The sequence below is a fragment of the Olea europaea genome, chromosome 12, assembly GCF_002742605.1.
Source record: "Olea europaea var. sylvestris chromosome 12, O_europaea_v1, whole genome shotgun sequence".
Lineage (NCBI taxonomy): Eukaryota > Viridiplantae > Streptophyta > Magnoliopsida > Lamiales > Oleaceae > Olea > Olea europaea.
In genome coordinates this window covers 3,995,304-4,006,020 of record NC_036248.1, presented here as the reverse complement: position 1 = coordinate 4,006,020, position 10,717 = coordinate 3,995,304, and the positions used below count along the sequence as shown (strand labels likewise).

General features: G+C 38.0%; 1 protein-coding gene across 2 annotated transcripts; it reads right to left on the bottom strand.

The window, feature by feature from the left end:
* Positions 1 to 270: 270 nt before the first annotated feature.
* Positions 271 to 4,106, bottom strand: LOC111405257 (malate dehydrogenase, chloroplastic-like). 2 transcript variants are annotated; one of them, XM_023034062.1, is made up of 2 exons: positions 3,921 to 4,106; positions 271 to 1,798 (listed from the first exon to the last, which is right to left on the bottom strand). In XM_023034062.1, the coding sequence occupies exon 2, from the start codon at positions 1,788 to 1,790 to the stop codon at positions 552 to 554; it is 1,239 nt and encodes a 412-aa protein (XP_022889830.1). In that variant the 5' UTR covers positions 1,791 to 1,798; positions 3,921 to 4,106; the 3' UTR covers positions 271 to 551. The 2 variants fall into 2 exon arrangements, with proteins under 2 accessions (XP_022889830.1, XP_022889831.1); XM_023034063.1 differs by lacking the exon at positions 3,921 to 4,106 and adding an exon at positions 3,567 to 3,692.
* Between the last annotated feature and the right edge of the window lie 6,611 nt (positions 4,107 to 10,717).

Below are 10,717 nucleotides of genomic sequence, written 5' to 3'. Positions count from 1 at the left end.
TTTTTTTTTTTTTTTCATCTGTCAAACTGCTTGTACAAGTATAGAAACTCTAAACAAAGTGAACATTAAAGGATTGAGACGGAGAAAAATGCTGTGATTTGGTAATTTATGTAATCAAATGCTGTTAATCTTGCGGAATGCAAATTTCTAGCATTTTCAGCGGGTATGCTTTGTTTAAATATCTGCCAAACATTATGGTTTCAACGAGTCATAGCCAAACCATTTGGTTCATGATCGAAAATTATTTATCATCTAATGGTTTTGTGTAGATAATTGTAATTACTCGTCGTGGTATATTGATCGATAATGCATAAAGATCATACCAAGCAATGTTATTATGCAGTACATAACTCTCACAACAACAAAATTCCATGACACAAGTTACTCATTTCTCTGATGAAAATCACTTCAATAAGCAATAAGAGGGAGTTCAGTGCAGGGACGGAACACATTTCTCCATGTCGTCTACAAAACTGGATTGCATCAGCAAATCCCGAAAAAAAGCTGAAACACCTTATTTCTTCTCAATGGTCGAAACAGTAGTAAAATTCTTAAGCTGTCACAGGTTGCTTCTGAATGAAAGCGATACCTTTCTCAATGCTGGCCTTCAGCTCAGGCTTGAGTGCTTCTAAAGCCTTCTGTTCAAACTCAGTTAAACCTTGGAGGTCCGATGAAATTAATGCCTCAAACCCATTCCGTCCAAGCTTAACCCTTGAAGCAAAGAATGGGAGCTCAGTCAAGTCAGACTGGACAAAGGTGCACTCATAAACATCACTATCCCCATCAAGTGCACGGAGTGAGGACTCAACAAATCGTGCTGCAGCATATGCCATAGAAAGAGTGGCGGATCCTGCACCAGCCTTTGCCTCATCAACTTCTGTCCCAGCATTTTGAATCCTGACAGTTAGCTCATGAACTTCTTCATCAGTGAAAGTAACCGATGGTTTTGTCTTCGACAGCAAGGGCAAAATAGTAATCCCAGCATGACCTCCAATGACTGGGACATCAACATCAATGAGCTTTAGGTTTTTCCTCTGAGAGACAAATGTATTTGCCCTTACAACATCAAGGGTGGTAACTCCAAAGAGTTTCTTTGGATCATATACCCCCTTTTGCTTCAAGACTTCCGCAGCAATTGGAACGGTGGAGTTAACAGGATTGCTAATGATGTGGATGAAGGCATCAGGGCAGTTATCGGCAACAGCCTCAACTAAGGTCTTCACTATGTTAGCGTTAATGTTAAATAGGTCATCACGGGTCATTCCTGGCTTCCTTGGAACACCGGCAGGTATGACAACAACATTTACACCCTTTAAACAAGCAGCCAATTCAGATGCTCCAGTGAAATCCAATACCTGCGAGGGGGTGTTGCAGTGACTAAGGTCCGCTGCAACTCCCTTCACATTTGCTATATCATAAAGGTGCAGAGCAGAAACCAATGGTGACATTTTGATTAGAAGTGCCAGCGGCTGGCCTATACCACCAGCAGCTCCAAGGACAGCTACTTTATAAGACGCCTGAGGCTGACCATGACTATAAGTTCTCATGTTATCTTTTCGGGCTTTACCAATGTAACAGCGCCTGAGAGCTGCACTGCTTTCACTGCCTAAGAATGATGATTTCGATTGACAGCTCACAGAGTCAGCAGTCTTGAGGCCATTGGATCTCCATAAGTAATTTGTAGAATGGAATCTGATACCAAAGGCCTTTGACTGTGAAACTGGGCCTAGTTTGGAGCCGGCAGATACAGCAGATCCAATTGAAAAGTTGGTTGTTGATGTTGCTGCCATATTTCAACCTGCAAAAGTAAGTAGAAATATAATTTCAAAACATTACTTTATCAGTGCACTTTAGAACAAGACTTCAATATCGGCAAACTAAGGCCAAATCAAAGCATATTAAATTCAACTAAGATTAGTGCTTGGAGCATCTTAAAATACTAACAGCTGCTATATTCAGGAGCACTCTTAACAAATAAAAAAAGTTAATTAATGGTTCCACGACCTACTTTATAGCTCAAGTGAAATAGAAAAATAGGCAAATCTTGTTTGACAATCTATATACAAGCAAAGTACAAGTTCAGAGTATGAAACATCAGGATCTAATTCACAATTATCTCAAAAAGATGAAATGACTCTATTAAGCTAAGGTGGCAATGGTAAGCTTGAAATCAGTACCATAATCTTCCCAGCTGCCCAAAGTTTATTGAAACAGGAGGATAAGACAATGATTGCAACAAATGAGAGTCGGAGGAAGCAGAGCGGTTAACAGTAGAGCAGAGGCGGGATTCACAATGAAATAACCAAGAGACAGGAGACCAGGAACAGAAATAAAATATCCAATTTGCAAAGTAAAAAAAGATCATGGAAAGAGCAGACCTTAATAGAACAGATGATCAATTAAAGAAGATAGCCAGATACTGAATTTGTATAGAGTCTATGTTTGTAGCTCTACTTCAATCAAAAGAAATATAGACTTTGGTAAATGAATGGAGGTGCAAAATATGATAAGTTAAAAGTTTTTACCATCAAATAGGTCATATCTGACTTCACATGCATTTTTGTAGCTCTCTCCTTAACTTAAAAGAACAAAAAATAAAAAACTCACAGCCACTAACAATTACTAACATATAATAAAATTAAATCGTAAGAAATTGTAATTAGATTCATGTTACACCATATGGCAAATAGCCAAGCTGAGTCGTAACTCAACCATCTCGTTAGCTCAAAAAGATATGAAGGTTATATGCAAACATGGTTCTCAAAAATATTGTGCGTGCTTTTGTAGTTGAGCCCAGTACAAAACCAGCTCGGTCATAATTAGTAGCTAGAGGTACAACTCAAATGGACAACTGTTATGTGTTAAGAAGTGCAAATCATTTCCCATTCAATGCCAATCACAGTGAGTGGCCTTGGGACTTATAACCCATCATTTTGACATCCTATAATTTGCACTATAAAAAAGAAGATATTTGCCTTTAGAACACTAGAAATCTGACCCCTAAGATTACATGTAGTCTCTCCCTATTAGTTATTCTAAATGACAAGCTTCTGACAGAAGCATCAAAGCCTCTGAGGTGACTAATCTCCCAGCTCGGCCACCTTGCAGGACAAACTGAGCTTGAATAAAGCTTCTCCAAGTTTTGCTATCAACAGTACATGTAAATTAACCAAACAAATCAAACTTATATTTCAAGCGTCAAATGCTAAAAGAAATTTTAGATTCTCGGCAACATCGGTTTTCAAGGCTCATTGATTTTTATGTTGTTATTTATCGCATTTTAGGTATCACAAAAAGTGCAGAGATCATCGTATCATTTTCAGGAAATATCTTATCATTCAATTAAATTTCACAATAAAATTTACTTAAACAGAGAGAACTAAAATCGAATTCTGATTCACAAATTGCATCTTCAGGGTGAATCGAGAAAGATGGATCACAAACCACGCAGAAATCCTCATATCATTTTCACGAAACATATTATCATTCAAATGAAGTTTACGTTAAAATTTATTTAAACACAAAATAACTCCAACGGAATGCCAATGCAAAAATTGTGCTATCACCTATGATAAAACCCACACGAACTCTGGGGGCCTGGTAATCGGGGGCCAAATCTATGCACTGGTTCAGCCGAAAGTGCTTTAGCATTTCTCTTAATTAACTTCAATCCAAAATAGCTAAACAAATAATAAACGTTAAAATGCCGTAGACTCCCATTTTAGCTAAAACTGAAAATTAAAAAAGAAATAGATGTTAAAAAATCCCATAAAATTCATGTTTGAATCGGGGTAACTAAACACATAGGAATTCTGAATTCACATATATAAAACAAACAGCCAGATCTACAAATTAATGAGTTCGAATAAGATAATAAGAATCAAAATCAGAATTTTAAGATCAGATAGATTTGAACTTACAGTTCTCTTTCCTTGATCTCTGAAGGGTTCGCGTAGAAATGAGTAGGTAGATTGTAGACCTTTAAGAGATACTATTAAGGTAAGAGGTTGTGGCCCTTGTGGGGATTAAAAGGTCGCGCTTTACACACAGATACACGCTGGGGTGTGTGTATGGCATAAGTTTCTCCGCCGCTTGTCCTCCACAAATGTGACGGTGTGTTGAAAGCTGTTTTTATAAATTATTTCTTTTAAAAAAAAAAAAAAAAAAAGGTTGAGCTCCAACTTCAAGGTTCTCACCGTTCCGTCCCTAAAACTTTGTGAGGAAATAAATTATTTCATATCTTTTTAATATTGTACCCGTTTGATCTCCATTTTATCAAAATTTTATTTTTTAAAATTTATTTTCAATTCTACATTCTTCAATAAAATAAATTACACATAAATCAAAAATTCATTTTTATTTTTTTAACTAAAAAATTATTTCAAAAGACATTTCCCACCTTTTTGGGCTAAATAACAGAGCAAAATCATTATTTATTTATTGATTGAAGATTTATAGTCCTTGTTTGAGCCATATTATTGGAATGAAAATACGTTTTTGAATAGTGTATTGATGAGAAATGTGCGGTTAAGAAATAAGGAAAAGTTTTAGATTTGCGTGTAATATTATTTTATTAAAAAATATGTGATTGAAATGATGTTAAATCACTCTTGAAGAATGTATTTTTTTTTTTTAAATACGGCTCAAAAGGCCATGGTATTTAGACGCATGTATAAATACAATTTTTTTTTTGAATAATATTTTTTATATGTCGTAAATCTTTTTTTTTTTTTTTTTTAAATATATTTCGATTGGGACAGCATTGATTCGAAGCTCAATATTCGAATCTCTTTGAGGTGATGCTAAATCCAAACATCATGGCCATACATTTGGAATCTTCGTTTTTGGACACCTGAGATTACGTTTGATGAAACAAAATGGGAGAATTGCAGCTCGGGTCTCAAACCTTTTAATTTTTTGCATACTATACCTAAATCTTTCATTTTTACAGATGGATCTCAAACTTTTAGTCTAAATTGCAGCAAGAATCTGTCCATTCCTTCCTCAGTTAACCCAAAAAGTCAAGTTGATCACATTTTGATTAAATTGAAAAGGGTAACATTGTAATTTTATATTTTCTCCAATAAAGTAATTAATAAATTAAGAAAAGGGAAGATTGAAATTGTTCATCCCCACCCACAACCAAACATCGATGAAGATTAAAGGATTAATCCGCCACCATCGCCATCGCCTCCACCACTATCAACAAAGGCTAAAGGATTCCAAATCACCATTCCACAAACAAATGAATCCCCCGACTAAAAAATAGGGAGCATCAGACCTACCATCACCACATGCTACCACCAACACCAATATTCTATGGCCACCACTTTCATCATCGAAAAGAGATGGTAGGAAAGAGGGGAAAAAAAAAAAAAAAAGAGCCAGAAAGTTAAATTGCTTGATCTTGAGCACAATTTCAACCAAAAAAAAAGCCATCAAAAAGCAAACCTCCTACAAAAATTACAAAGGAAATCAAAGTCTATAGGTAATTAGTAGAACAGTAAATTCTACTAGAAAAATCGAGCTCCAATTTTTCACACAGCATGTGAATAAATTGATTCTCTTCCTGACGGCATAAAAATCCCATGAAATCATTCATCTTGGTCACTATTTCTAATTTAATCGAAAGCTTCTTTCAATAGCAAATAAATATATTCCCCTTATGTGACTCTTCTATCTCTCGATGAAAGATGCAAACATGATAAATATATTTAACAAGAGCTAGAACACTTATTGAAAACCATTTAAAGCATTAAGGTATACCTCTATCCTCTACCAAACTTTACAATGTTAATTGTATGAGTTAATTTCACAAACGGTCACTGAACTTACCTAAAAATCTCAAAACGGTCACTGAAGTTTAAAACTTGTAGAGACGGTCACCGAACTTACGGGGCGCTTTCACTAACGGTCACTGAAGGACCAACACGTGAATTGGATCCTTGAGGACCTCAATTGTAAATTCCATCTAATTTCATTTGGTTAAAATCTACCCCTGAAATTTAGAAATCAAGCATTTCCCTCTCACTTACACCATATTCTCTGACGTCGAAAATTGCCAAATTCGACCACCATGCGTCGGAATTACTATCGGATTTTTGCACCACCAACACCTACTCATCCCTCTCCATAATCATATACCAACAATTAACCAAAGCACATCAAAAATCAAATGAAATTTAGGTTCAAAAAACCACCCCCACACACGGTATTACCTCCAATTCCAGCCAATTCAAGATAAATTGGTGAGGACCCATATGTGCATCTTGTTTGCCATGATAAGTAGAAGGTAATGGTGGTGGTGTGCGACCGTAATTGTTGACACCGGCGCTGAATATTGGGGCGGAAAGTGCGTTCTTCACTGCCTGAGAACTGGTATGAGTTATATCCTAATTTAAATTGTTTTGTGATGGTATGGACCATGTACCTGTTCGTCTTGGGGAGTACTAACAGCCTGTGATGGAGTTTTGGCATGGGTGATGATGGGTTGGCCGAAATTCGGAGGTAAAATCGTGCGTGGGTTGGTTTTTTGAACTTGGATTTCATTTGATTTTTCATGTGTTTTGGTTAATTGTTGGTATAGGATTGTGGATGGGGATGAGGAGGTGTTGGTGATGTAAAAAATCCGGTAGTAATTTCGGCGGTATGGTGGTCGAATTCGCCAATTTTCGGCGTCGATGAATAGTATGTGAGTAGGAGGAATTTGGCAATTTTTGGTTAGAGCGATTTGGTCCTCAAGGTTTTATTTTTAAGTGTTTTGGTCCTTTAAGTTTGAATTAAAATCATAAAGGTTCTTCAGTGACCGTTAGTGAAAGCGCTCCATAAGTTTAGTGACTGTCTTTACAAGTTTTAAATTTCAGTGACCGTTTTGAGATTTTTAGATAAGTTCAGTGACTGTTTGTGAAATTAATCCTTTATTATATTATGATTAAATCCTATTGTCTTTCTCCATAACAATTCAATTGGTGATCAAAAAATTGAAAAGAATGATAAAAATGATAATAAACATCCACAAACTAAAGTCAAAATAATTAATTAAAAACTAAAAATATCATAACGAGTGTTTGTCTTATCCCAACAATGTATAAAACTAGCCCAACATATTGAAATTACAAGAAATCGTATTTTAAGGGAAAAGACGTAACTCGAATTTTTGATAAATTGAGAAAATGAAAATGAATCTTGAAATCTTGAGCGCTTGTTTGAGTCACATTCTTCCAAAAATTCATTTTTAGTCACACATTTTTCAATAAAATAATATTACCCGCAAACCCAAAATTTTTCCTTAATTTTTAATCACACGTTCTACATCAATCACTATTTAAAAATATATTCTTTCGCTTAAAACGGGGCTCAAACAAGGGCTGAATCTCTTCAATGGTCTTCTTGATTAATCTCCACTTTGCACCTTTTTTTCTTTGCTCAAAAATCAAACTTGAATCTTCACTTGATTGAATTCTTGCAAGTCCCCTTCAATTCTCTCAAAAAAAATTTGAATTTCCCTTCTTTGATGATAAAAACTGATGAGTATCGGAGTATAATATGTATATGAGAGATGTAGGTGTTTCGCGCGGGTTAGTCGCTAACAATTAAAAAGGATCAGACGATTGTGTAAGGGACAAACCTCTTGAGACAAAGTCCCAAAAAGGGGTGTTCTTTTATTGGCAATGACTTTACAATTGGAAATTAAAAACAACGTGCCTCCAAGGGGCGCAAGCACACGAGTTACTGAAAGAAAAGTATTTAAGTCTAAGCTAAGGAAATTAAAATTACATGTTCTCTGTTCGAGAGGTTTTGATTCGGTCCTTTGCTCTATGTCTTTTCTCCCTTTTATACTTCATGGACGATCTCTTTGTGATCAACCGCCTAAAAACTGCTTGATCATCCTATAACTGTCCACTTTCCTCGTAATGGCCAACTTGTCATGAAAACTGCCTTTTTTAACTGCTGCCATTACTCTTCGTCGTTCAACCGCTTTCGATTGAATTCCTTGAATCGTGGAACGTGATAGGGCTGCTTTAATAATTGCTTTGATAACTGCACTTCTTGATAACCACAACGCTTTATGTTTGTTAAGACCTTGGGCGACTTGAAGGTTTGGGCGAGAATAGAGTAACAGCTCTGGGCGACTGTATGGCACTCCATTCGCTCAGATTCTGGGCGACTTGCAAACTTGGGCGATGACGTTACCGCGTTCTTGGGCCTCCCTATTTCGGCCTTCATATTGATTTGTTTGATTGGGCTTCACTCCTTGGGCCGTTCGATTTGGGCTGAATTTTTATGTGTCAACAATTACCCCCCAATATGGCAGAATTAATAATGATTATTAAATTTTGCCATATTCACTTTGTGTTTCCAGCAACATTCAAAATTTCCAAGAATTTCAATCATTGTTTTCTTCTATAACTTGAAAATGTGCGTCGTTTTGCAAACCCTTTTAACCCCCAAACACGCCATTTTACTGCACCACTAAATCACGCCTCAAATTTTTCGCGTCTCTCCCACGATTTACTGTTCATCTTTTGCTTCCCTGCTACGTAACCCTGAAAAACTTCGTTCCATCTCAAATGGCTACTTCACAATCTCAAGCTGGCGACTCCTTTAGTTTTGATGACTTTCAGAAACTTCTGAGTCGTCCATACATAACTCCAAGTTTTCTCGCGCCCGCCGATGTTGAACGCAATGAGTTCTACTTAGGTCCTTTCTTTAACAATGCAGAGGCAGTTGAACAGGCGACGGTGGGTCAGCTGTTTCCTTGTACTCAAGGCCCTCATTTTCTAAACTCTCTGCCGTTGGGGCCACTTCGCGAAAGAAGTATTCGCACTTGGTCTAAATCTGATGTAGCTTTCCGTAGATGGCATGCTCACTGTGGGTCATGGTCCTACTAAGGCATTTTTTGATAGCGCTAGGATTTCTGATTTGTTAGAAATCTCTATTCGCCCCCCCTACTTTTGATTCAACACCCTTTTCGATTGCTTTGAGTTTTTTGGTCTTCTGAGTATAATACCTTTATTTTCCCTCTTGGCCCCATGTTTATTACGTTAAAGGATGTTAGGGCCCTGGTGAATCTACCACCTTTGGGCGATACCATTTTTCCTGGTATCTTGATTTCTGGTGGCGCTCCAAAGTTTGGTAAAAACTACACCGAATCTTATTCGAGCCTGCAAACCCTTCATAATCATTCGAGTGCTGAGCCTTCCCATACTGAGCGAGTGGCCTTCCTTCTAGTTTGGCTTTGTAAATATGTTTTGTGTGTGGCAAGCATAAAGCCCTCCTTGAGTTACTTACCTATAGCGCACAAATTGGCGCGTGGCAGGCCTTTGAATTTATGTTCTTTGTTTTTGGCTACCCTTTATAGAGGCATGACCTCTCTTCAAACTCAATTGAAGAATGGTGCATCACCCACTGGCAGTGGACTTCTTTGGTTCACTCAACTGTGGTTGAGATCCTATTTTCCATTGCTTGATGCTCCATCAATTTCTCGCTTCTCTGCTAGCTGTTATGGGCTAGCCATGGAGCCCTTGGCTCCTGTAAATATGTCCAGAAGGGACATTTTTTCATTCTTTTATTCTTTGGATTCAATCTCTTCCTTTTTTCCTTTTCCTCATTTTTTGACTCCAAACTATGTACATCCCCCCTCCACTATAGACAGTGCGAGCACTTTCCTGCTCATTTGGATCCAGTTTTTAATCGGGAGGGAGCTATTTCATGATATCTTGACTGGGACCAATGCCAAGGCAGGGATAGAAATTTATGCTCCTCAATTTTTTGCTCGCCAGCTTGGTTTCGGCCAAACTTGGCATGTTCCTCCTTGCTATTCAAGGAACTTAATTAACCGTTTTTATACCATTAATAAGGCGGAGGCAGAGGTTATAAATGCTCGCAATCTTCTTTTAACCAGCCATTTCTCATTAGCCCCCTTCAATCCTAGCCACGCCATTCATCCTCTTTTTGAACAGCTCTGGCCGTCAGTGAAGCGCAGATTATTTGCTACTGATGCCAATCGTGCCTTTCATTTACTAGACCAGCCGAGCATTTCTTCCCCTCCTCCTGTTTTAGTCACTCCTTTGTCCATCTGGAGTCCTTCCCCTTCTCGTTGCGCTAAACAGTCTGCTCGTCCATCTTCTTCTCTCCCTACTAAGCCTACTACAGCCAAGAGTGCCCCGAGCCGCAAACGGCCAGCCTCAGCATCTCCCATTCTGGAGGATGATGTTGATGATGATGATGATGATGCCCCTCTTATCGTCAGGAGGAAGGTAATTAAATTGGTTTACTCACAAGCATACTTTTCCATACTTGAAACTTTTCTGTGTGCTGATGATTTTTTGGACTTCTCAGAAAAGTTCAGCCTCTCCTTCAAAGGCTTTGGCATCGACAGCTCCTGCTCCATCATCCTCTGCTGAGGCTGCTTCATCCAGACCAGTTGATGAGGGGGCTACGCTTAAAGGGACATCTTCAGTCCCAGAGTCCTCATCACAACCCATGGATGAGCCACCTTCTTCCCAGGGCGTCAACCTCCCAAACATCAAAGCAAAAGGTAATTCAGTTTTTTGATGTCTTACCTTTGCTTGTGCTGTTGGTTTCTGATTTGTTGCTCTTGAGTTTTTCAGATACTCCTATGAGTCCGCCCATGGTGGCAACATCTTCTCGCTCAGACAAGGGGAAGTCCTCACGAATGGAGGAGTCGTTGGTGGCAGACTTGGCTGAGGACATG

What these genes read in the sequence shown, in the direction of transcription:
- LOC111405257 (XM_023034062.1), bottom strand. Translation starts at nt 1,790, where the DNA reads ATGGCAGCAACATCAACAACCAACTTTTCAATTGGATCTGCTGTATCT.